The 26,813-nt window shown below is 40.5% G+C and overlaps 1 protein-coding gene across 2 annotated transcripts in view; it reads right to left on the bottom strand.

Moving 5' to 3' along the window:
- Positions 1–2,291: 2,291 nt before the first annotated feature.
- Positions 2,292–26,813, bottom strand: part of OCRL (OCRL inositol polyphosphate-5-phosphatase) — a 60,866-nt gene continuing 36,344 nt past the window's right edge. For both annotated transcript variants that reach the window (XM_031944986.1, XM_031944987.1), the window contains exons 13-23: positions 22,627–22,736; positions 21,256–21,391; positions 16,210–16,320; positions 15,520–15,685; positions 14,147–14,382; positions 8,371–8,394; positions 6,707–6,826; positions 5,787–5,871; positions 4,623–4,750; positions 3,354–3,465; positions 2,292–3,187 (exon numbers count right to left, since the gene is read on the bottom strand). In XM_031944986.1, coding sequence (XP_031800846.1) covers positions 3,063–3,187; positions 3,354–3,465; positions 4,623–4,750; positions 5,787–5,871; positions 6,707–6,826; positions 8,371–8,394; positions 14,147–14,382; positions 15,520–15,685; positions 16,210–16,320; positions 21,256–21,391; positions 22,627–22,736 — 1,353 coding nt within the window. In that variant the 3' untranslated portion in view covers positions 2,292–3,062. The remainder of the gene's footprint in view (positions 3,188–3,353; positions 3,466–4,622; positions 4,751–5,786; positions 5,872–6,706; positions 6,827–8,370; positions 8,395–14,146; positions 14,383–15,519; positions 15,686–16,209; positions 16,321–21,255; positions 21,392–22,626; positions 22,737–26,813) is intronic.

The raw sequence follows: 26,813 nt of genomic DNA, 5'->3' as shown, positions 1-26,813 counted from the left end.
CAGGACATTCTCCATCTTTTCTTTTTTTTTTTTCCACTTTGGCAACTAACGAAGACAGGGGTGGGATTGGTGTCAGTGAGTCGACATAAAGGAAATCATGGCTATTTCCAAGCTTCTGGTGGTACTTCAAACCTGTGAGCTTCAAATTACAAAGACCCAGACCCATTCACCCCCTTGCCAGAGGGATCCCATCAGGAGATCAGGCATTCAAATTTTGTCAAAGCCAGATTTCTCAAAGGAGCAAGATTTAGTAAGAACACTGGCCTAGGAGTCTGATGCCCCTCCAGTTTTACAAGAGGAAGTGTGTGGAAAATGTTAATTTCATATCCCCTTTTTCAAATAACCCTAAAGTCCTAGCCCACCTGACGCTAAATCCAGAATACCTTCCACTCACTACATTACTCTTCCACTCTAAAACTACTACATGGCTGGGTGATCTTGGATCAGCTCTCTCCGATTTTCAGTAAAAAAAAAAAAAAAGGGGGGGGAGGCCTTTGTTTTGATGAGGGTAATATGAAGGTCCTTCTCAACCATAGTCTTGGAATTTTAAGATGAGGACAGCAAACAAGGGGAAGTAGGCCCTTTCAGACACAGGGAGAGTCCAGCCTGTGAACTCCCACCCCAAGCCACCCACTTCAGCCCCTCCATCCCAAGAAAACATTTTCATATATTGTACAACACAGATTTTATTCAAGGAAATGTTGAGTTTTCCAATAAATTATAATAATAAAAAAGATACCAAAAAGATAAAGGGGGGGATCTACTAGCAGCTAAGACCCCTTGGGGAAAAACGAGACAAAAAAAAACCTATTTTGAAGTTGAGTCAAAACAACAAAAAAAAAAAAAACGTAAAGAAACAAGAAAGCCCCCAAGGGTTGGAATCGTTTTCAACAACAACAAACAACAACAACAACAACAGTAAATGCCAACTTTCTCCCCATCGGTTGGATGTAGAATCCAACTTCAGAGGCAATAATGAATGAACACAAGAGGTACTTAAGTGGAGGCTGGAAGCCTGGAGCAGGTGGGCCAGAACAGAGAAGTACTTCTGACCTGGGGCTTCCCCCTCCCCCCAAACTCCTACTACAGATTGTCCAAAGCCCTCAGCTCTGGTAAAATCTTGTGGCCAGAGCTACGGAACAGACAGAGGCAGAAAAATGACTTGGTACTCTGATCTTAAAACGGAATCGGTATGGTGGCCACACATTTACTACCCACAAAAAGCCAGTAGCCACACATCCTTGCTGACCTTTGAGATTCCAAGATGACCAACAAGCAGAAAGCTCATCTGCAAAGCTCCTTCCCTGCCCTTTGCCATGCCCACATCCTAATTCCTACAATCTCCCCAACTTTCAGGACCATTGGAAATCGGTAAGACCTTCTGATTACTGTCTTGTTAGCCTCAGGGGGATTTTTTTTGTCTAGTTTGGCTAACAGATCTTTCAAACTGTTTGGCACCGAAACTTGCTTATTTCCAAAGGACTGAATCAGGTTGGCTTTCTCAGTCAGGTGGAATAACATTTCTTCCATGTCAAAAATAATTTTCAAGAGACTGAAGAGCCATTTGGAGCATGGCTTCCAATGTCCCTCCACTAAGTATGCTTAAGGAACAAGTGCCCAATGCACAAACAGAATAAAAGGATTGTATGTCAAGCACTTCTAATGGCATTTTCAAGAGAAGGCAAGAATGAGTCACTTCCTATTGTGGCTCTCAAGGGGTAGAGTGGGGTGGTTTCCCCATCAAGCAATTTGATGGGCAAACCAACCTGCTTACTAATAAAAGTTAAACAAAAAAACAAATCGTGGGGTGGGCGTGAAGGGAACGAACGACCTACTGGTCCACTCAATGAACAATTCAGAGAGATTTTAAAGGTTGGGGTAATAAGGTGCTTTGTTGGCCCCGATGTCATCTCGGTAAACTGTTGCCTCTTTGACCTAGTACTTCAAAAGGTGGTTATGTGTTATACTAGAAGTTCCCCAAATATTGTATACCCTGACCATAAACTGTTGAAGGAGCATATTTTTTTTGTGAGCAAGGGGATTCTAATTGCCCTTTGGTACTGAGGATGAATGGCAGGAAGTTCCTGAGGATTCTGAGGTTAGCCCCAACACTTTGATGTGATGGTCTAAGTGCTGTTTGGGAAGAAGATGAGATTCCAAGGCTGGGAGGAATCCCAGGGACACCCAGAGCCAATTATTCCTCATACCTGCATCCCCCAGACGGAAGGATTTACAAGAGAGAGAAACACTTTCATCCTCAAGGTACCCAAGCTGCAATCAATTTGGTTGTGGGCCTCTGAGAACAATGGGCTATTAGAACTAAGTTCCTTTTCCAGTAGTCACTAAGGTTCAGTTGCTGGATATGGTTCGAGAGATGGGAAGATGGCCCTAGCCACTGGAGGCACATAAACAGACTGAGACACATAAATGTCACTATAGTAAAAGTGCACAAATTCTGGCAGTGAGACGAGTAAGTCACCCAAGGAGCCTTACCCAGCCAGACCTTCCCCAAAGTGATACTACTGGTAAAGTGGGGGTGCAAATGGGAATGGGGAGAAGAGAGCCAAAGATGTTTTGGATAAATGACCAGATACAAATCTCATCTAAAGTAAAATAGTGCATATATCAGTCTAGAATGTTCACATCTCAAATCCCAAGTCTAGGGTGCTAAACACAGATAAGACAGTCAGATTTGGGCAACAAACAGATTTGGAGAACACTGAAGTGTTAATACAGATCTCTTTGTCCCATAAAGATAAAGCACATAACTACCAAAATGTGGAGACTTTGGCTTGGCAATATGTCGAGTCTGAAATTCTCTAATGTATAAGGACATTCTCTAATGTATAAGGACATGTCATTTGTGTTTTGGTGGGTGGAGGAGCTACTAAAAGACTCCCCTAAGTACTGTAAACTGTAGATTTTTGATGGCCAGCAGCCTCAAAGCTGTGCAACTCTCCCCTGGTGGCAAAAAACTCTTTCAACTAATTCTTAATACTCAAAGCTAATGATCCTCCAAACTAGAATCTCAGGAAGGGGTGGAGGATGTGAGATGAAGAGAATTAGTCTTCATCACCGCTAAGCAGGAACCCCAGGAGGAACTGGATAGCATGCTGGCGATCGGTTGGAGTCTGTCTTGACATCAGATTAGGTGAAGGCCGCAGCAGGAGTCCAGAGAAGAGATTGGCTGGAGGAAGAAGGAAGAAGGCAGACCTACTGATTAGGCTACACCTACACATGGACTCAGAGGGTGGGATGAGATTACAGAGAAAAATGACTTGAGTGCCCCCCGTCCAATCAAATCAGAGAGCAGCTTCTGAAAAAACCCAGCCACAAACGCAAAGAAACCTTACCAATCATGTTGACGCTGATATTATTTGTTTTAGAATGCTTCAAGAGCTCCCGAAGGAAAGACACCAGGTACCGGAAAACGTTTCTGTGACACCGTGGAAGATGTGCAATCACCTGTTTTTTGTTTAAAAAAAAAAAAAAAAAAGCATCAGGAAGAAGGAAATAGAGGCACTGCCAAAAACCTGTTTATACCTCGAAATTTACAACGCCCTCCTCACCCCTTCTTCATCTTGGCCAATGCACAAATTAATGTATGCAGTGAAACCATCCCAGAGCGGCAAATCTTATTGGCTACAGCTCCAAATTTTACACACGGGTCTCCGTTAAAGATAACCTGACTACCCACTGCTTACTTTGGAACAACACCCGCCAAGTTATGACACAAAAGGGGAGCTAATGGTCTCGCCCGACTCACATTCACCCAGTAGGCCAAGCCACACTATCGCCACCTTTATTGGTGTGCTCTGCCTCACCAGCCGCTCAGTATTACAGTCTGCTTGTTTCCACCTTCCCCATGCAGGCCAGCCCAGGAACAACTAGGTCAAACAAATGAGATCTCCCCAATGTCATTTAGTGTGGCCGGTACAAAGTTGTCAGGTTCACAGTGATCTATCTCCGATGGAGATAGGAATTCTCAAGTACTACTCATAAATCCATGAAATTATTCTAGAATTAAGAACAAACACCAAAAAGAGAAAATGGCTACCAGCCACTCTAAATGGGATCCCAAAGATATAACTTTGTATAGAAAGGGCCATTAATTTCACCTTGGAGTACAAGAGTGGTTACCTCACTATGTTTTCTGCAAACAAAAAAAGGCTAACCAAAAAAGCAGCAAAAAGAATAGAGAATGATACAATTTAAGGTCTAAGTCTTAAAGATCCAAAGTATCAACTTTAATATCCTACTGTGAAAAAAACAGACTTAACTGATTTTTCTCATACATGACAAATACAGAAATGTTTTAAAGGAAATGCACATATTTAACCCATATTAGATTATCTGCTATCTTTGGGAGGGGAAGAAGAAAGGGAAGGATGGAGAAAAATCTGGAACACTAAGTCTTACAAAAACAAATGTTGAAAACTAACTTTACATGTATTTGGAAAATAAAATGCCATTGAAAATATTAAAAAAAAAAAAAAAAAGAAAGAGAAAAAACTAGACCTATACCCAAATCATCACAGCCATGTGATGACTTGACTGCCTAAGAGTTGTCCCTTAGGGTGGGTCATTCCAACCAGATTGTCTCCTCAGATAGAAGAACTGACCTGTCGAGAGAGGCGTGGGTCATGGGAATAGTCAAGGCATCTCTGATATAGCTCGTAACAGATGACAGGCTCTGGTAGGGCTTCCAGGAAGATGAGAAGTGCTTCGGCCACAGAGTGATTGTTACCAGCTGAACAAACATAGGTCAAGGAGCAGATATCCTCACGACTATGAGGGCAATAACTCTAAGCTAGGTAGTATGCCCACTTCCCTGAGCGTAGTCTACCAGGATTTGTTTTTCTTATTCATGTCCCACTGATTCTCACAGGGGTTTCACATTTTATTGCCTCTGAAGACTCTGAGAATCAACACTCTTAAAATGTAAGAGCTGGTGGGAACCAGGATTTCTGCTGGAATTCAGGGCCAGTGTTTTTTAAAGTCTATGATTCCAATTCCCATCTGGCCAAACTAATCATGGTTCTTTTCCACTCCCAAGACGGACAGAGAGGCTAATACTTGGTCCATAGTGCTACACTAAAGACCAGTGTTCAAGAATTGATCTGCTATTAACTAGATAATCCCGGGCAAATCATTTGCTCTGTTATCTAGAAAGCTTATGAAGCTTCTACATGAACTTGGTTTATAATTTGCATTGGTGGAAGTAAGTCCCACACTGGAAGTCCTCTATGCTGGAAAAAAAATCTCAGATCCCTTGTGCATCAAAATCACAATGGCAAAACATCTGACTTGGGTATTATGATCAGAAGCTGAACTTGGTAGTTGAGAGAGGTTCACTCTTAGCTCCAGTATTTATTTAAGTGTGATCATAAATAAGTCCAGTAAAGTGTTTTCTCTTCCATATAATGGGAATATTTGCTCTACCAATTTTACAAGGTTGAGTACAAAAGTACTATATGTTATTATCTGATGGCTATGGATAATTAATAGCCCAAAGGAAAGCAATAGCAATGCCGTGGATCACATCTTTCGTGCCTATTCCAGTTACTATTCACCAGCTGCCTCAGTTCTTTCAGAACCAACGTAGTGTTGGTAAGAATTCAGGGGCTCCTTAATAGTCGTGAAGAGCCAAGCCAAGGAAATGTCTAAGATGGCTTTAAAAAAGGCATTCGGTAAGAGAATGAAAACATAACTACCAAGATGGAAAGGAAGGCAAAAAAGATGCTGGGGATGCATTGAGTTTCCTAAACCAGTATTAAAAAGGATACGGATTGTCTCAGGAATGCTGGTATCCAGGCAATCAATGATTTGTTGTAATTCTTCTTGCATGCCAGGGGTCTGGAACAGGTCCTCCTATCGAAGAAGTCAAGAGTGAGGGGAAACAAACCAAATCCCAGAAATCCTAGGATTACAGAGATCGGTTAGCAACTGAAAACAGCAGTGAGAAGGCAAAAGGAGGGGTAGCATTTGGATGACACACAGAAATGGACAAATCAGGATAAAAATTTTAAAAAATCATTTTCTCATTTTGCTCTGCAGAAGATGCTGAAAAAATGAATTTTCCCTAGATCAGGTAGACAACTTTGAGCACTCAACTTGGGAAGTGAGGCAAGATCATCAATAAAGTAGAATCCTATATTATTCATATTACTAAAGGGTGCAAAGATATTTTACAATCTTTTTTCCCCCTTGTTCTGGTTTTGCCTCAAGAGATATCGTTCTCTGCTGAAGATTGAGGTCAATCTAAAAAGGCACATTAAGTACAAGTCTTAAAACTATTTGATTTCAATTTTTCTGGGGCTTTTAAAATATTACATCTATATAAAAAGTAATGCTCCCCAAACTGATTTGTGTGGACACAGAATAACTTGGAATTTAGAAACCCTAAATTCAAATTACAGTTCTGCCATTCTACTTTACTATATGGGATTTCAGGCAAATTACCTAGCCCCAATCAGGATCCCAATCTTAAATGTAAACTGGGAAAAAGAGCAAATACTTGCTTAAGAGTAATAATTTTTGGCTCTAATGAAATCATGTATATAAAATTTTAGAAAGGAACAACCAGTAAAATCATGAACGTGTAAAGCTATTTTGAAAAGTGAAAACCATACAAATTGAAGGTATCATAACTTCACACAGCACTCGCCTATATTCAAAGGATACACAACAAATATCTCCCACTTACCTGTTGACAGCTATTCTTATACAAGTGATCCACTAAAAGCCAGATTTCTTTGGGAACCTGAAGAGGTCTGTCGTCAACACTCCCCTCTGAAGGAGCAGCCAATGGCAGAAGAGGGCTTTCCTAATTATCAAAATGGAAAAAGGGATGAAGGTCAACAGTTGACATTAAAAGAGGCTCCTAGGGTTGTTTATTTTAATTCCTTATATCTGTGAGTAGCAATATAGCTTCCCTTTCATCTTTGAGAATTCTCATTCAGTCCCTGTCATAGACATATCTGGATGGAAGCACACATGACTAAATTCCTCAGTCAATCCCCCTACTCCCTTTTAAAAAAAATCTTCTATATATGTCTTTGGCACTCCCATCCTGGAGTGTCTAGTGTTTTCCAGGTTTTCTTTAGGCACTGTTGAGGAAATGCTTTGTGGTGCTATACCTCTATGCCTCTGGTAGACCCATCTCTTTTAAATTATAAGCCATTTTAGAAAAATGATAGTGAGAGCCAGAGCTCTATATTTGTACTGTAGCATGGACTATAAACCAATGGGGTTTGACTGAAAATTATGTGATAAACATCAACAGTTCAAGAGCCTTCATTTAGTCTCTGAAGATTGATGAATGTTAAACTCTGTCCATGGAAGGCTCACGAAAACCAGCCCCATTACTGCCACTAACTTGGGTACAAATCTTGTGATCTTAAATATGAACATACTGAAACACTCAAGAGCCAAGTAACTTAATTTGACCTAAAGTCAAATGCAGCCTCAGACACTGACTAGCTGTGTGACTAGACAAGGCATTTCATTTCTACCTTAATCCACTGGAGAAAGAAATGGCAAACCACACCAGTATTTTTGCCAAGAAAACAGCATTGGTGTGCTATCACAGTCCAAGTGATCACAAAGAGTCAGACACGACTAACTCTTTCTTCCACTGTACAATGTAGGAAGGAACTAGGTAATTTTTCTCCTCTAAAATGGAATACAGAAGTTCTCTTTGTAATATATAAATATGTATTGAGAGAGAGAGAGAGAGAGAAGTTAAAAAATTTTTGAGATATATTAGTAAACTTTATTTTAATTTTCAAGGGCAACACGAATGTGCTATGGCTCCCCTCTAGAATATGCAGAGCCACGTAATAACAAAACCATCATTAAAGCCAGCTGCAGGTCACTATCATGCCAGATGCTATTAAAAAACTCTCCACAAATATCTTTAATCTATTCTAAATTGAGAGTCCTGTCTCCAAACAGGCTCTTCCCATTGTTAGTGATTCAAGCTCTAGAAGCTCTCTAGGAACAGAAGATTTTGAGACCAGTGTTCAAATGATTTATCAGTACTGTTAACCTAATTATAGCGATTATAATAGTGACGGAAATCTTTCTTTTAGTTCTGTCCTCCATGAAGATGGAATACTGAGTCCTCCCTCATTTTTTCCATAAACCTTTGTAACACTGGAGAGTCACATCTTATTTTTTCTAAATCTGCATTCAGAACCCTTACAGTTCTATTGCTCTTCTGCACTGGGGGCACAATGACTACACTTGCATAATTAATGTCTTTCGTTTACTTTGGAGATATTCAGGAGTAAGAGGGTTAACCTGAAGGGGAAAATACAAAAAAACTGAGACCAGAGAAACTTGGAACCCACCAATTGATTGCATTACCTTTTCTACGAAGGTGTCTTCTCCCTGAAAGAAAAGCAGGAAGAGAGTGTTATTCACACAGAGAAAATGGTTAAATTTACAGAAATAGAAGCAGAAATCAGTATTATCAGAACAACCAGCTCTTTTGACAATGTTTTAAAATAGTCTTGGATTGTTCAATAAGTGGGAAACATGTAGCACAATTCCCAACACACCACACACACACACACAATTTTTTTAAGAGGTATGCTAGAGGAAATCAGTCCCAGGGAATCTTACTCTTAGCAGTCATTATGAAAAATGTCTTTTTGTTTTTTAACAGGGAGAAAAAAGCCCATTAGCAATCCCTGACTTAACATCTCCACATATAAATGGCTACCTGAAAATGTATGACCTTAACCAGTGGGCTCTAGGAACTTCCTTTCTTGTCTATTGAAGACCAAGTTTTTGCTGCCCATTCTTACCTTGTTTCAATGCTGGTCTGAAGTACATCTAGAATAGCAGGACCAAGGAGGCAGAGATGGAAAGAGGGAAGATGCAAAGTCCTCCAAGTCATTTTTCTTCCCTCTACCTCACCAGCCATCATTGTTCTACCCAAAGCTGGCCTTACCCACACAATCTCTGTCACCCTTCTTCCCAGAGATCTAGAAGGCTTACTGACTTTGAGCAGTTAAAGGTCACTTCAATCCTTTAAATACTTCCAATGTCTACTATTCTCACTTATGTGTTCCTTTGCCTTTCTCTACAGTAAAAAAGGAGAAAGGCAGCAGGGAGAGCCAACAGAAAAAGGCATGAATCTTGTTATTCCTATTTCTTCTGTTAGATGTAGAAAACATCTAATAAGGTGCGGGGGTTTTCAGGGACAGAAATGTAGGGGAGAATGGCTCAGTACAAAGAGAACCACTCTTTGCACTGGGCCAGAGAAGAAGAGGAACTGTGGTTGTAAGTAACAGTTGATAACAGTGGAAAGAGAAGTAGGTAGATCAATCACTAGGAGTCTCAGAATAAGAAATAAGGGGGTAATAGGGAACCAGCCCAGATTGATGACATTATAGAACCAACCATTGGGCATAATAAAAGAAAAACCCATTAAGCGATTATCTCCCTGCTGTCTCTCATGAGACCGTGACAAGTGTGAAGATATTCAATGGTTATGTAAAGAGAGGCTAAATGACTTGTCCAAGATCCCATAGCTGGTAAGTGGTAGAGTAGGAATTTGAACTGACATCCTCTGACTTGCCCAGTGCTTGCTTGCTTGTGCTTTCTTTCTTTCTATCTATTTATTAATTATTATAGTAACTTTTTATTGATAGAATCCATGCTAGGGTAATTTTTTTTACAACATTATCCCTTGCACTCACTTCTGTTCCGATTTTTCCCTCCCACCCTCCACCCCCCTCCCCTAGATGGCAAGCATTGCCCAGTGCTTTCAACACGTGCGAGAATTTTGGTGTTGATGGCAGCGTCTGAGCAGTCTTCAAAGAAAGAGAAGATTTTGCAAGAGAAAGAGGGAGTTGAGCTGGCAGAGAGAAGTTTGGGCAGCCCATTTTAAGCAGAAGGAATGGTATGACCATGAGCAAAAGTGGTGAGGCAGCCATACAAGGCAACATCCAGAGGCTACTGTGACATTGGAAATTGACAGGTGGGATGAATAGTGGGAAATTAGGTAGACAAGGTAGATGGGAAACATAAGAGAGAACCTATGATGCCAGACTAAGTAGTCTGAATGATTTCCTGTGGCAATGGGCAGCAACTCAGGAACAGGAACATTTGTAGCCAGAGGGTGATGATTAAAGCAGTTTTTTAGAAATATTAATTCAATGATGGGATACAGGCTGGATTAAAAAGACAAAGGCCAGAAGGAAGAAAACCAGTTAGGAGGTGAACTGAATGATTGGGGAAGGGGGTGGAAGGAAAGGCAAGAACTCTAAATTCCTAGAACAAAACACCTACTCCTTTTGCTTTTCATTTGTCAAATTATTTGTCTCAGCCTGGGGCTGCGAGATTGTGAACTAGGAATGTAAATGGCTAGGAAGAGGATTGATATGAGCAAGTCACATCAATGAATGAATCGCAAATAGACATTTCTGACTGGATCCTGGGGAAGAACGAGGGTGAGGATGACAGCTATTCTGTAAAAATCCCTCATGTCTGAGGAGAAAGTGGGGAGAAGTTCAAGCCTGGACTCAAAACTGAAAAGGGCTCCCTTCACTTAGCCAGGGAAGGGTAGGTCAAATTTGTTTAAAAATGCCTAAGTGGTCACAGCAGAAATGGTCACTTGAGAAGTGGTCACTTCTCAAGCACAAAACTGTCCAGCCAATGCAGTGGCCTATGGCCTACTAAAGAGCTACTCCCTGGGAAGGCTACAATTTTACATTTGCATAGAGGTTTTTTCAGACCTTGAAATCTCATACTCAATGTGAATCGGTGTTCAAAATGAAAAAGCAAAAAAGCCTGTGGAAATCTATACACAGATGATGTAGAATGAGGAGTCAGAAAAAGAGCAAATGGATCCTGAAAGAATTTAGATCTAAGGGCTTTATTCTTATTCCCTTCCTAAGGAATCTCCCCCCAAATAGTTTTGCTACTTATTCTTCAGCCTTTTTTTTCCCCTTTGGGTCATTCAAATGACCCAAATCCAATCCACACCTTCCATTAGGTTCTAGTCATCTTATTTTCAGTTTACTCTAACACCTTCCCATGAGACAGCCTCCCTTGAACTCAGGGAGACTAAAGTTTCATGTCCTGTCTGACACATCCTAAGCAACTCCAGCAGAGAAACAGCATCCATTGGGAAAAGAGTTTCCACATTTGGGAGTTCTCTATATCAATGAATCTACAAGTCCAGTCCTTATCCTTTTCTTCATGAAATTCCTCATTTCTAGCCTCCCTCCAGGTCAGTCAACCAAATGCCCACTATTTGCTAAGCACTGGCAATACAAAACTTATGTCAAAAACAATCCGAACTAGTTCCCTCTCTCATGGAGCTTGCAGTCTAATGGGGGGGAGGGGAGGGAGAAAGTTCTCCCTGTACTAGACATACAAATTGAGAATATTGTATATCCTCCAAAACCTTCCAGGTGGCTTATGGATCAAAGGCTAACTCCTGTTAGTGAACTCCAGGCACTCCAATAATCCATCTTTCTCCTATATAGAGAGATTGATGAATGACTGCTATTTACTCAATCCTTGCTATCTACTCCAACCAGAGAAACCTTGGGACTTGTTTGCACTTAACACTTCTTGATTCAAATTGTTCCCCTGTTTATATTAGAAGGAACTTTCCTACAGTAAGTACTCTTCAGGCCTCTGGATTTGATTCAAAATTTCAGTTCTTTCAGAAAGTTTTCCCCCATTTATCCCAGCATCACTTTCTATTGTGTACTGAACTTAGCTAATTTCTTCCTATGTCATATGAACGATCTATGTGTCATATCTATAATCCCAAATTGTATGACTTTGAGATTAGCTCAATCACTCAAGTTCAAGGACTAGAACAAACTTTCCAAGAAATTTAAAAAATCTATTATTAACTCCAAGCCGCAGAATTTACTGCTGCTGAATTTGTAAAACATAGATTTGCTAGAGCAGAATGACAAAGTACCCAACATATCAGACATAATTCAGAGAATATGGCTGGTGTTAAGATTAGGAAAATCAGTTCAATGCTATGTGCCAGGCATTGCGCTAAGTATTAGAGACAAGAAGGGGCAAAAGATAGTCCCTGATCCTATGGAGCTGCCAATTTAATGGGGGAGACAACATGCAAACAATTATGTACAAAGGAAATTACATATGGTAGCCTAAGTCACAGACACCTGAAAGGTGGTTAAGAAGAGGGTGAGGGAGAACAGGGACTATGGCCAGCAAACTGAAAATCTAGATCCATGGAAAAAAGAGCTTTTACTTTTTTTTACATTCACATTTTAAAGTGAATAATATATAGTATAATATATATATATATATATAGTATAATATAATACCAGTGTGTGACACTATCTCATAATATTTAACTACCTTCTTGTATAGATAATATAATTATATATTATATATTTATATATCTATTTATATAATATAAAAAATATTAAGGCCCAAAGAAAATATGTTAGAAGGTCATAATTAAGTCAATTGACAGGATGGGAGCATGAGTACTAGACAGCTCACAAGTAATCTTAGATTTGCTCTTTGCTGTCAAACATTAATTTGAATCACTTAGGCCTGAAACATAGCCCCTGCTAGGGGAGAATGCAGGAATTGGAGAATATTGGAATACTGAGAGCTGTAAAGTGAATGAGGATACCAAATCCCACAACTGTAGGAAGAAAAGGCTAGCACAAAGCAGGTTACAACTAAACACAGATTTTTAATTAGAATTCCATCTAAAAGGATGGTCTTTCTAAGGGGTGGGAGATAACTTAAGAATAAAATGCTTCAAATCGCCCTTATAAACAGGGACTGATAGAAACCAGGATGGAAGAGGACTTTCTGCAGAGCCAGTGTTTCAAGTATCAGATCTTTACATAAGATGGCTTAACTTGAAGCTCTAACATCATTTTACTACTTGGTAATAGCAATTAGTGCCAAAAGAGTAGTACATGGCTGCAGTTTAATTTCTCAGCTTTTACCAGTCAAAAATAAAGTTGGGAAGTATCTTTATTAAATGATATCATTGGCATTCTAAGTGATGAAGCAATAAATATGAAAGACTGTGGTACAGAGATAGAAGAGAACAGGTATCATGAGAAATAATCAGAAATGTTGGGCTCTCATGTGCTGAGGGAAATCATTCTCTTTCAAACAGGATTAAAGAACCCTGTTGTAGCAGCAAGAAGGCTCCAGGGAAATAAGTAAATTCCAAGGAAGGAAATAGGAATTAGATAGAAGTGTTTTCATGTATTTGAGTCATAGCTGAGATAATGCTATGACAACAGAACAGACTACCCACAGACAAGTCAGCTGCCCGCTGTTGCCCACCTTCCCACCACTGTTACTGTGGCCGTACCCCTCCCATGGACAACTCAATCATTTGCTACAGCTGGGCCTGAATGTTAATGTCATGTTTGACCATCATTTCATTTAATTTACTCTGGTTCAAAACCAAGAGTTCCAAACTTTTAGAGCCAGAACAGATATGGAGAAAAGCCTAATGCAATTTACATAGGGGAGAAAAGTTCTTATCAATTTTCTACTATTGAGAATAAATATTACTTTCATAATCAAGGTTTGGCTGGAGAAACAGATAATAATTCCTTTGTAAGCAGCTACATACTCAAAGGTCCCTACTCCAGAAAAATACCTGGGTTCATTAGAGAGACAGTCAATAATAGTGAGCAGAGCAATAGATTAGCAATTAAGAAGACCTCGTTTCTGGTCCTGGTTATAACATGGACTTGCTAGGAGATGTTAAGCAAGTTACTATGTCTATGCTACAGGATCCTCACTCACACACAGATTTCTGCACAGAACACAATTAAGCTATGAATGAATACTACCCTAGAATGCTATTGTAAGACAACATATGAAAGTGCCTTCTTTGAAATGGGAAGACTTAAATTTCATTCACTGGAGTTGATCTGTCAAATCACTAGCAGCCCCAAACCAGCTACAACATTTTTAAAGACCTTTTATTTCCCTCTAGTCTATTGGCATGGAGGTCATCCTTGACCTATAAATTCTGTTATTAACCCAAGACTGGAGGGAAAAAAACTAGACAATGACAAAAGATCAACACAAGATGACAGACGCATGGAGGTGAAAGATAAAGCACGGCAAATGTCCTTCTAGGAATTCTCCTTACCAGGTCGATGAGTTTGGTAACAGGAACTTCTCGAATTGGTCTTTTCATATGGCACAAAGCTTCCAAGGATGTGCCAAAGCAGCTAGGGAGGTAATTTCCACTGATGGTCAAGAAGTAATCTTTGCCTCGATCCAAATGAAGGACAAGAATGTCTTCAATCTTATCTTCTCCAGAATTCAGGATTGTCACTGAGTCTTTACTGACATAGACATCCAAGGAAATATCAACAGTCTCACCTGAAATGAGGCAGACAAAACTTGGCTATACAAACATTCAGAGGAAAACCATTAAGTAGATAATTTTTCAAAAGAAGAAATCTGAACGCTTAACTATCATGTGAAAAAAACCCACTCCAAATCACTAATAAAAGGAACTTGGAAGTTTCACCTGATACCCAGCCAAGACAAAGAAAGATGGAAATAATGTAGGATGGACTGTGGAAACAGAGGTACACAAATAAAACAGTGTAGCATGGACCTTAGAATCAGTCTAATTGCTCTAAGAAAGTAACTGGGAAACATCAGAGTAAATACTATGGAAAACTTTATTATAAAAGTGGCTCAACCACTCAAGCCCTTTGACACTGCTACTGGGAATGGACACCAAGGTGCTCAAAGATAAATTTGTGCAAGTCCCAATACCAGAATATTCATAGAAACACTTTTTTTGGTGGAAACAAAAAATATGGAAACAAAGGAGGGCTCTATTGACTGGGGAACAGTTGAAAAAATTGTAGTAAAGCAACATAATGGCACATTATTGTGCTCTAAAAAATTATGAATATGAGAAATACAGATTAACAAGAAAGGATCTGCTCATCTAAGAACCAGGAGAAAATAGACAATGATCACAAAAATGTAAAGGAAAACATCCTTAAAAGACATCAGACCAATGGTGATATCAGAATGTTCATCTCACTATAGTGACCAATTAAAGGATTAAATTAAAGGCCTCCTCTTCTCTCAGAAGAGAAGTGGTGAATTAAGGGTACAGGATGAGGCATATGTCAACAGGCATGGTCAATATGTTGCTCTGTTTAGCTTAACTGCCCTTCTCTGTTACAAGGAAGGGTTCTATTTTTAGGGAAGGACAGAGGGACATATATGGATGTGCTAAGCAAGTGATAGCAATGTAAGTAAAATTTAAAGGAAAACCAAAAATATGACATCCAAAGATGCCTCCAAGAGAATTAACTGCCAATGGAGGCGGGGGTAGAAGAGGTAGATGTTAGAAACATAAAACATACACCCCCACACACACACACAAAGAAAGTGAAAGTAAGAACCACAATTATCAGAGATAAGGGAAAGAAATGCCTAGCAGTCTTTAGACAGTGAGTGCTGTGAGCACTGAAGATAAAGGAAGGAACTCACTTGGTTCTAAGTAGCCTTCACAGGGTTCAGCCCGAAGCCAGGGTTTACAGTACTGGCTGTCACTGAGTTTAGGGATGAATGAAAAATGGCAGGGCACGTGGCCGTTGTTGGTGACCTGGAATTTCTGCTTCTGCAGCTGACGGAATTTCACCTTCTCAAATACAAACTAGAGAATGAGAATAAGGGGTAAATAATTCATGTCATCAGCAGGGGGAATGAAGTTGGGCCAGTGACTTCAAAGAGGATCTAGATAATGGGCACCAGAGCTAGTCTTTGCTAAATATGTTGCTACCAGTTGAACTCCATCATTAAACCCAGACCATGCCCTCCCAACATTTTTCCTCTGCCACCTGACTCCCTGTTAGTTGGTGTTCATCCTATGATTGAGTCCCTAAATGGATGCTGGAGGAGGGGGGAAGGGGAAGGAATAAAGGGAGCAGGTTATGTATGTTGGCTGGTCCTTGTCACTGCCTAATTCTCCAGGTCACCACTCTTGGTGTCTCAGTAGTCTGAGCTTCACCAGGGTCACCTACTGCTAATGGCCTTGTGACCAAATCCAGCTTCGGGATTTCTACTCAAAGAGTGTTACGGAGACGAAATCCACAGAATCTTTGAAAGGGAAGTAATCCCAATTTCCTCTAGACTAGCTAACATATAAGGCATGCAAAGGAGGCCTATGATCCAACTCACTTCTCTCTTGCTGAGTTCTAATGAAGGAAGAAAATCATTTTCCATTCTATCCATAATGCGAACACTGTCCTCAAATACTTTTCTGTATCTTCTGTCATCTACTACTTTCACCTGAAAAAAAAAACAGGCCACTTTTCAGTTTCATATGTCATCCTCCTCCTATATCTCACCGATTCCAAGACTTCAAACAATCCTGAAATGATCATTAACAATCATCCGGGGATTATACTGAACCCTAAACACAGTAGCTTGCAATTATCTGGCTGCCTTCCCATGAATTAAAACCTCAAATGATCAAGAAAATGGATAATAATTGATTATTTAGGATGAATTTTATAAGGTGCTAAATTCTTTGGTAAAAGAAATATGACATGGCAAAATGAGTTCTTGAATAAATCAAAATGATACCAACCGGTACAAAATTACAAAATTATTTATAATAATGCCAATAAAAAGTGACAATGCTAAAAGACAGGCAGCATAATACAGTGGAAAATTGAAGTGGGGAGACTTAAGCTTGAGTCCTGACTCTGTACTTAGGTGAATTCACATGAATTACTTAACCTCTCCAACCCTCAATTTCTTCATTTGTAAAATGGGGATAATACAAGTTCCTATCTCACAGGAAAATGTTGAGTCAATTAGGCTCCATAACACTGCGAGTAAAGCTTTGTACAAAGTGTTACAGAAATGTGAATTATTATAATGGTTAAACAACAGGATAAATTGTTAGAGGAAGCAACACATCGGGCTCTGTGGATGATGCCAAGAGGTGTAACAACATTATTCATATTTTCAGAAACAGACTCTAAAAAAGATACTAGAATAAAGTCATGATAACACCAATCAGTTACAGCCAACAAATAGGAAACATTTTCCAACCCGTTACAGTTGGTAATTTAGCATGGTTTATTAATGTGGCTATTGAGTTCAATAACATCACATTAACCATTGGCCAGAAGAAGTCACTGGAAGAATATTTCTGAAATCAAGGCAGCTACTTAAACAAGTAGGATGGTTTCCCATCCCAGTTGAGTACTTTATAGAAGTGGAGCTAAGTCTGCCAAAGTGGCCTACCCCAAACTCTGCACTGTTTCTCTCAACTTGGTACCTCAGCACAGGCCACAACATTCTCTTCACCTCTGACTCTAAGAATGCCCCTTCAAGTTTCAGCTCAGGTCGTACCTCCTACCCAAGGCCTTTCTTGCCTCTTCCCAGCCCTAAATATTATTTTGTATTTCCTCAGCTGTATAGAGGCTGTACCCTCAATATAAGTTACCTGAGGACAAAAGACGTTTGGTTTTTGTGCGTGGTACATAGTAGGCGCTTCATAAATGCTTATGAAATTGAATTTTACAAGTAATATTATTTCTAGACATATCTGTTAAGTGTTAGGAGATTTTAATTTCAACAAGCCATGACTGTAATATGTTTCTTCACTAGGACCCATCATGTAATAATGCATTAAGTCCAACTTCACTGAGCTCTAGGCTCAGGTCACAGAATTTCTGGAAAACCAATGAAGCTACTGAGGGGGTGCCATCTGCATCAGTGGGGGGATGAAATCATGCAGCTTTAAAGTACTGAAGAAGCATTTTAATAAGAGCACCTCATAAAGGAACATTGCACTGATTTTATAAAGAAATAACCACAGAAAAGTTAAGGGATGTTCCTGAAAGCACATAGCTCCTTGGGTGGTCTAGGACTCGGAGCTTCTAATTGCTACTGGAATCCTTACTAATGAACTGAAAGTGCTTAGAGGAGGGGCTGGGGAAACCTTCAACTCTTGGGTTAATTTTCACTGTCCTACAACTAGTTCTCTGCTACCAATTATCTCTTGGGCATCCCTTCTTTCTCTACTTGACTTCATCTCTACAGATACGAAAATGCATAATTTCTTCTTCTTTCTTTCTTTAACACCCCCAAAATCCATCATTTTAAGTCTTCTGCAGTAACAGTCTAGAATCTCTCAGATGGAAATGTTACTCAGTGAACTCTGAGTAGTTCACTCAGAGTGAACTATGGTAGAAGGAATCAGAGCACTACTAAATTCAACATCCAGGTAGGGGAGAAAAAAAGAATTTCCTCACTTATTCCACTTCAGAAAAAAGAGAATATGGCAAAATACAGGTAAGGTGTTAGTTAAGAAATAAGTATTAAGGTGAAATATTCAGTCACTATCTCACAAGAGGCCTAAAGTCTATTTTAAAACACCATATTAATAGCCTAACATATTTCTATCAAAAGTGTGAGGTATTAAAAAAACAAACTTCTTTTCCTTACCCAAACAAACCACCACCCAGAACTGACTGGCAAATTCAAAGAGCCTACTGAAGGGAAATCAGGCACTTTTCAAAAACTGGATGGTTATTTACTGTTGGTTGTTTGCTTGGTTTTTTTCCCCCTTTTGATCTGATTTTTCTTGTGCAGCATGATAAATGTAGAAATAGGTTTAGAAGAACTTGCCCGTGTTTAATCTATATTGGATTGCTTGCTATCTAGGGGAGGGGAGAAGAAGAATTTGGAACACTGAGTTTTGCAAGGACAAATGTTGAAAACTATCTTTGCATATATTGCCAAAAATAAAAAGCTATTATAAAAAAACCTAGATGGTTAACAAAGTGAAGTCTGCACGGTTTGACAGGTGAGAAATTTGGAATTAGGACTAACAACTAGAAAAACAGTAATGAAACTCTTTAAAAGACACCAAGGAGTAGAAAACAGCTACAGAATATTTATTATGCAAGGGCACAAATACCACAAGGGGGTCAAATGTTCTTCCAGCCCAGTGCTCTGGCCTTTGGGAGAACATAAGAATTAATATGCCCAAGGTTTTATCTTCAGAAGATCAAGATTGTAATCAGGAGAACTGGGTCTAACTCCTAGCTCCAACATATAAACAGCTGAGGAAATAACTCAATTGCATGAGCCTGTTCCCTCATCTCTGAAATGGGAATAACACATGTACTAGTTATCTCCCTAAACAGTTGTGATCAAAGTTTTTAAACCTTAAAAATTGTAAGAAGGAGAGATGACTGCTGAGTGACCAACTTTCTCTGCTAGAGTTAAAAATCATGGGATTAAAAGTAGGCCCAGAGGGAAAAAAAAAAAAAGAGCATGAAACAGGAGCGGGGCCCTGGGCTGGATAGGTAAGATATGATGGTCTCTTCCCTGTTGCTTTTGTTTTTCCTTTCTCTTTGATGCCACTTCCTCCATCTTTCTTGGGCTGGAAGGCTCCCTTTTCCAATGCCAAAAGTACAAGATCAAAAAATACTTTAAAGCTTTATATAACTGTCCTTAATTTGAAAAGCAAATGATTTGTCTTTCATAGTTTTCTCATCTAAGAAAGGAAACCAAAACCCCAAAGAGCTTCTTATTTAAAAAGGTTGGGGTACCTTAAACCATTACAAACATACAAAGGATTCTGGTGTGCTGTCCTTCATCATTTTCTGCATATCAAGAGGTAAGAGAAGAACATTCTGAACCCCAACCTAACTTGTGGGAGGCCATTTGGACACATGCAACGCACTGAAGGCACCACACTTTGGAGTGTTAGGATCCGGAAGGTCAGCGTTCTCCTCTGAGGAGATTTCCCATTACTTCCCGCCTCAATAATATCCCAAATCCTAATCTTGGCCCAGGCTATGGTCAGATCCAATCAAGGTTGGTTCTGTAGACTTGGATTGGTACAGGACCCTTCACCTGTGCATTTCTCCCAAGTCACATCCTTAACCTAACCCAGAGCCAAACCAGCCTGAAAAGAAGGCAGCAGAGGTCCAAGACCTTTGTTCAGCTCCATTTCTATGCATATCCTTTTTTCTCTAGGATTGAGCTCACATTTCCAGGGCCATATGGCCTGCTTATAACAGCACCACTGTTATAAGTATATAGCTGATACGCCCAGAGAAAGAACTCTGGGTGATGACTAAAAACCATTACATTGAATTCCCAATCCCTATATTTTTGTACAGCAAAGTAACGGTTTGGTCATGTATACTTATTGTGTATCTAATTTATATTTTAATATATTTACATCTACTGGTCATCCTGCCATCTGGGGGAGGGGGTGGGGGGCAAGAGGGGAAAAATTGGAACAAGAGGTTTGGCAATTGTTAATGCTGTAAAGTTACCCATACATATAAACTGTAAATAAAAGGCTATTAAACTAAAAAAAAAAGTATATAGCTGAGTTTGGGCCCCAGCTCAACCACAGGGTGGTCATATGACCTTGGGCCTCAAGTTTCTTCATTTCCTTCTATCTCCTGCCTACTTCACAAAGCTGTGAAAATCAAACAGTATAACATCCACAAAAGTGCTTCATAAATTGTACCTTCACTACACAGAAGGTAAAAATATTGCCTCCCCATCTCTATATGACCCATCCCACTGGGGGACTCCCGTACAAGCACAGAACTGGGTCTTCCCATTAGGCCCACATCCCTGGGAGGATCTCGACAGCCTAGAAAGAACCCTATGGCCAAGGCAGGGTTGTTTGGCTAGCTGGCATGTTTCATGGCTGTTCGATGCCCTTTAAAGGTGCTGAAATGTTGTTGACTGACACTACTGCTGACTGAACTATTCCCAAGTTGGGGACAACAGGAGCCCTGCTTCATGAAAGTCATAGGGTCATAGGACTTAGCTAAAAGAGCTCAGCCCATTCAAAGGTTTTTAAGCTTTTTTTAGTGTCCTGAATCCTTTGGTCAGTCTGGTAAGACCTACGGATCCCTTCTCAGAATCATGTTTGTAAATGCATAAAACAAACAACATGTGGTTATTACAAAGAAAACCAATTATATTGAAATATGTTGATCAAAATATTCAAGAGAACAACTTCAAGGACCCTTGACTTAGTTCAACCCTCATCATTTTTCAGAACAGAAAGAAACTGAGGTCCAGAGAAAAGGAAAGAGTTTAATCCTGAAACTGATTGTTTGACTGGGGATCCCATTTGTCTTTGAGTGAATTACTTCCCGTTTAATGCTCTTGAAACAAAGGAAGACACTTCATAAATGCTTGGTGTAAAAAACCCAACAAAAATGCACTTACCCCAATGAGGAAGACAGAACTGACAGGTTTGTGGTCACTGGTTTTGAGCTCCATGTGACTCCAGTAGCGCACCTGATTAATGTTACTCCCTCTCCAGAGGATTCGGTCACACCATGCAGGAGTACGACATTTCCCACTGCAATAAAGGAATGAGCTCATCAACACCAAGTTGGGTGAGTCCAATGGTAAATCTGACCTGAAGTCCCTTTTCTCTGTTGTGGGAAGTCACAAGAGTGACCTTGAGTACAACCCTAGCCCTCCCTTGTTTTACATGGACTATGATAGCAGCAGAACGGAAGGGAGCTATCCATCCCGGCCAACTAATCATGCCTCCAATCACTTTCCCTAGAATGGGAAGCCTGGACAACACCATTCTTAATAAAAGGGATTTACCTGCCCCTAAACTTCAGGCTCACTGTCTTCAAATTTTGGATATAAAACTTCTCAGTTTTCATGAAATTATGACTTTTGTCTTCTCATAATCAAATTCAAATTTAGAGTTGTTAAAACAAATATAAGAACATATAACTGCTCACAGTGTATTAGGAGGCCAGTGAAGAGACCCAGTTCAATAATCTGCTGAGAAAACAGGGAAACCTTTGCCCCATGCAGAAGGTGGCTATAGACCAAAATGCAAAGACAAGATCTTTCCAAATCGCCTCAGGGGTGTTGGTTTGCATCTGTATAGTTCAATGCTAGTGACAGAAGCATCACACCAATCCCCATCTAAGACAGCCAAGCATGCCTGGTGCCTGCCCCATCGCTTCTACCTGAGAATTCTGCATTCAGCCAGATAGGAAAAGGTGAACAGCAAGGGCTTAGGAAGAAGCCAACAAAGAGGTGGCAGGAACTTGCCTAAAGAGGGAACAAAATCTTGAGGGGCAAGGATTAAAAGATCAGAGGTTCCCAAGGAAGGTTCCATTGCTTTTTGATCACCTCGCCCCTTCACTCTTCTGGGATCCTCACAGCTATCACTCCTTCCTCACTCTGATACTCCCACAACCCTCAAAATAATAATTCTTTATCAGAGAAGCAGTTGAGAAGAAAGATCCAGAGCAGTAGGAGGAGTAGTGGTGGTAGTGGATGAATAAGAAGGCAGCAAATCTAAGCACATCTTTGGTGATATTAAAATATGAGAAGGGACTGTCGGCATGAATTTGGCTTTCCCAATGTCACCAACAGAAATAATGGTGTCTGTCCTTGCAGATACCTATTATTTATCACCAGAACTTAATTCCACCCCAACAAAAACTTCTCGGATATTATATTATATTGTTCTTTTTATCACTGACACTCCACAGAGGGATTTAGGATGTTTCAAAGGCACATTTCATCAGGCCTTAAGTTTCTAGGAGGTGGCTCCTGCTTTACCTGGAATCCCATCTGTCTGTTTTTGGGTCAAACTTGTAGGTGGGCATGAATCCAATTTCCCCTTCTGTAAAGTCAGCAAATGCCTTCTTGTGAGAACGTTGAATGTTTAGCTAGAGAAGGAAAAAAGCATCTTAGTATACACTGTCATCAAGTTAATCACCACCCTTTCCTAGTTTCTAAATACCCATTTCTATAGCCCCCAAAGCTCTTTGAAAGAAAGACAATTAGTTTTCCATCTTAGGAACCAACAGCTCCTCTGAGCACTTCTAAAGCACCCATTTCATAACAAGTAAGAGGCTCATTAGTAGCATCCAGCCATCCCTCTGAACTAATGGGGGTCAAGGATAAAATGGAAAAGCGAAATCTCTAGCTTCTACCAATAATTTTTACCACTAGGGACGGGGTTGAATTTTTCAGTTCTTCCTTAATCAATTATTTTTACCATAGTGATATACAAGTAGCAAAACTATTGCTTAGGAGAGCAAAATAGCTAAAAGATGAGCTGAGTAGCAGAAAAGAAAAAGAAAAGATGGGGGAAACAGATAATCAGTCCTAAAATTAACCTTAATACAGAAGTGAGGGTAGAAATTCACAAAGTAAGTCTTTGAACTTTTAAGGACTGGGATTCAGAGAATGTTGGAGCCTACAAGGGACTTGTAGACAATAAGGGATAATCTAGCTCCCAACTTCTTAAACTGTAGTTTGTGACCCCATGTTGGGTTTCACAAATGAATATGGGGGTTGCGAAATTATGACATGCTATCAGTAAATGTTTGGTTTGTATTTCTACTTTGCTTATCTATGTGCCCAGAATCACTTAAAAATTTCTCAGGAGAAAAAGGGTCACGGGTGGAAAACTTTAAGAAGCCCTAATCTAGTCCAAATCATTTTAGAGCTTTCCCTCCAAACTTCTTAAATCTATCTAACCAACAACAACAAGTATTCATTAAGTTTTTGCTATGTGCTTCTCAGCTGAGAATGCTATCTCTTAACTTCAGTGAAAATCTGTGATGCTGTTCACTGACAGCTCCCTCTTCTCCCCTCCTCATCTCATGTCACTCAGAAATTTTCCCCCAACTTCTCCTTCACCCCTCCCTCATCATCTCCACACTCCCCCTAATTCTTCAATTTCCTCCCGCCTCCTAGCCACTTCCCTCCTGATAACAAAAAGTCTTTCCAGTTGATCTGTCCATGGCTATTATCATCCTTCATCTTACCATTAATGCCTCTACTTCCTCTTCTCTCTTTTTCTTCTTAACATTCTGTGGTCTGGCTTCTTACCTCAACATTGAACTGAAACTGCTTTCGCCAAAGTTACCGATGATCTTCTAATTGCCACATCAAATGGCCTTTTTCCAGTCAGTCCTCATCCTTCTTGACCTCTCTGCCGGGTCTCTTCTTCTGGATACTCCCTTCTCTTTACGTTTTCATGATACTGCTTTTTTACTAGTTCTCCTACCTGTCCAACTTCTCCTCAGTCTCCTTTATTGGCTCTTCAGTTTGTGGGTGTCCCAAAGGTCTGTCCTTGACCTGATTCTCTTCTCCCTCTATACCACCTTCTCATCCCATGTCTCATCAATTCCCATGGATTCAATTATCATCTCTATGTAAATGATTGAGATCTATTTCTGCAGCCCTAACCTGTCTCCTGACTTCAAGTGTTTCGCCTCCAACTACCTACCCGCCATCTCGTAATGGATGTCCCCTAAGCAGTCTCAACACGTCTAAAACTGAGCTCATTATCTTTTCCCTCAAATCCTCCTCCCGTCCTTCAAATCACCCCCAAGCTGATGACCTAGGTCCTCTCCACTCTGCTTCTCTCCTCTGACACTGTTAGCACCCAGGACAGGCCCTCATTACCTTGCTCCTGGACTAGTTCCATACCTTTTGGGTTAGTATCCCTCCTCCCTCTTCCAGTCCATCCTCCACTTAGCTGCCAAAAATGATCTTCCTAAAGCACAGGTCTAACCATGTCACCTTCCTACTTAATAAAGTATCCTATCACCCCTTCGGGATCAAATACAAAATCTTATGTCTTTTCAATCCCTTCATACCACATAAATTCCTTTCAATAACTTCCTAACTTCGACCCCTTCATAGTCTTCTCACACCCTCGCTTCCCTGTGCATAATCTATGATGTGGAGACAATGGTCTCCCTGGTTCTTCTTCCAACATCTCCCTACCCCAGACTTTTTCACTGGCTACTTTCTCTGACTGAAATACTTTCCCTCCCTTGTCTCTTTGGTCTGGTTTCCTGCCAGTCTAACCCAAATCCCACCTTCTTCAAGAAACCTTCCTCATCTCCACTTTCCCTTCAGCTTTCAACTGAAGTCTCACCTTCTGCACAAAGCCTTTCCCCCATCTGAATTGTGCTTTCCCCACTACTGACTATCCTCAATATTTCCTCCATGGAGCTTGTGTGTACACAGGTGCCTACAACACTGTCTCCTCCATTAGACTGTGAGCTCCTTGAAAAAGAGACTGTTTTCTATATCAGATTACTTGCTGTCTTTGGGAGGGGAAGCAATGGAGAGGAGAAAAACTTGGAACACAAAGCCTTACAAAAACGAATGCTGAAAACTATCTTGACATGTATTTGGAAAAATAAAATATGACTGAAAAAAGGTTGTGTTTTTGCCTTTCTTTGTAGCCCTGGTGCTCAGCACAGTGCCTGGCACATAGCCTTGTTGACTTTCTAAGCTCTGGGGATAGAGGTACACAGAATGGAATAATCCCTACTTATAATAAGCTTACATTGCTCACCAATTTCTAGGCACAAGTCTGGCCTGACTGCTTCCTTTGCAGTCCCAATCCTGTTGATAGACAACTAACTTAGTTCTACCCTGTGTATGGCACCTTAAATACCTACTCTTCACACTTCCCTCAACCTCAAGCCTGATTATCACCACTCCCACTCACCTTTTCCACTCCTATTCAGGTACTACTGAACACTGATACTGGAAATGCTATAAATTTATGTTGTCTGATCCCCCTACTGGGCCGGCAGGTGGCACTGCAGTGGATGGAACACTGGGCCTGGAGTAAGGAAGACTGAATTAAATCTGGCCTCACACAACGACTAGTGATATGACCTTGGACAAGTCCCTTAACTCCATTTGCCTCAGATTCCTCATCTTTAAAATGAACTGGAGAAGGATGGCAGACCACTGCAGTCTCTTTGTGAAGAAAACCTCAACTGGGATAACAAGCAGTTGGATACAACTGAAATGACACCACAATAATAACAACTGGAGTCTGCTAGCCCCCCCCGCCCCCGCCAAGTTATTCTTCCCTCATTGATCGAGCCCCACATTGACTTCGCTAAACCTTTTAACACTACTTCACTCCAGCAAAAACCCTAAACTCCAATTTACTGAATAAAAAGAAAAAATTACGATCATCTGTCACAAGTTCCACCTTCTTCACATGCCTTAAAAGTGCTCTGCGCTGTCCCCCATTCTTATTCTTCTTTGCTCTCATAGCTCAGAAAGAGGTATCCCTTCTACTCACCAAGTCCAAGGCTTCTACTTCTACGTTTGAGCCCTTCCTCCTCCTCCTCATCCAGGATTGGCCCATCGATAATCTCCTATTTCTCATTTTCAACGTTTCCTTACGAGTTAACTTCTTCCCAATTATCCTCAAACCTGCTCAGGCCTTTTCCCATCCTTAACAAAACCTCTTCAAGCTATCAACCTATGTCTCCCCTCCCTTTCATAGCCCAAATTCTAGAAACATTCGCCTGCAGTAGACATTCACACTGCTTCACTTTTCAGCCCCTTGCCATCTGCCTTCTAACCCTCCCACGTTTACTGGCTTCCCTTCTTCACGTGCTTTCTTTCCCTTTCGGGAGCACCTGACAATACCCTCCACTAAATTTCAGTGACATTGCTTTCTGTCTGTTCTCTTAAGCTTCTGGTCCCTCAAGGCTCTAATCTGAGTTGTCTTCTCAGAAATCCCACTGACTCCTCTCAAACTGATAGCTGCAGTCTTAGTCCTTCCTCTGAACTCTATTCCTGTCAGCAACTCCCTTGGAAGTCATATCAGTGGTACCTTCAAAAAGCAACACATCCAAAATGGACATGTCATGGTCTCTCCCCCCCTTAAAACCATCCCTTCTCCAAAGGTCCCCATTTCTGTTAAGGGCACCACTATTCTCTCAGTCACCAGGTTCACAGCTTTGGCACAG

Source organism: Sarcophilus harrisii, chromosome X (genome assembly GCF_902635505.1).
Source record: "Sarcophilus harrisii chromosome X, mSarHar1.11, whole genome shotgun sequence".
NCBI lineage: Eukaryota > Metazoa > Chordata > Mammalia > Dasyuromorphia > Dasyuridae > Sarcophilus > Sarcophilus harrisii.
The sequence above is the reverse complement of the archived record's forward strand: the minus strand, read 5'-3'. Positions and strand labels throughout refer to the sequence as shown.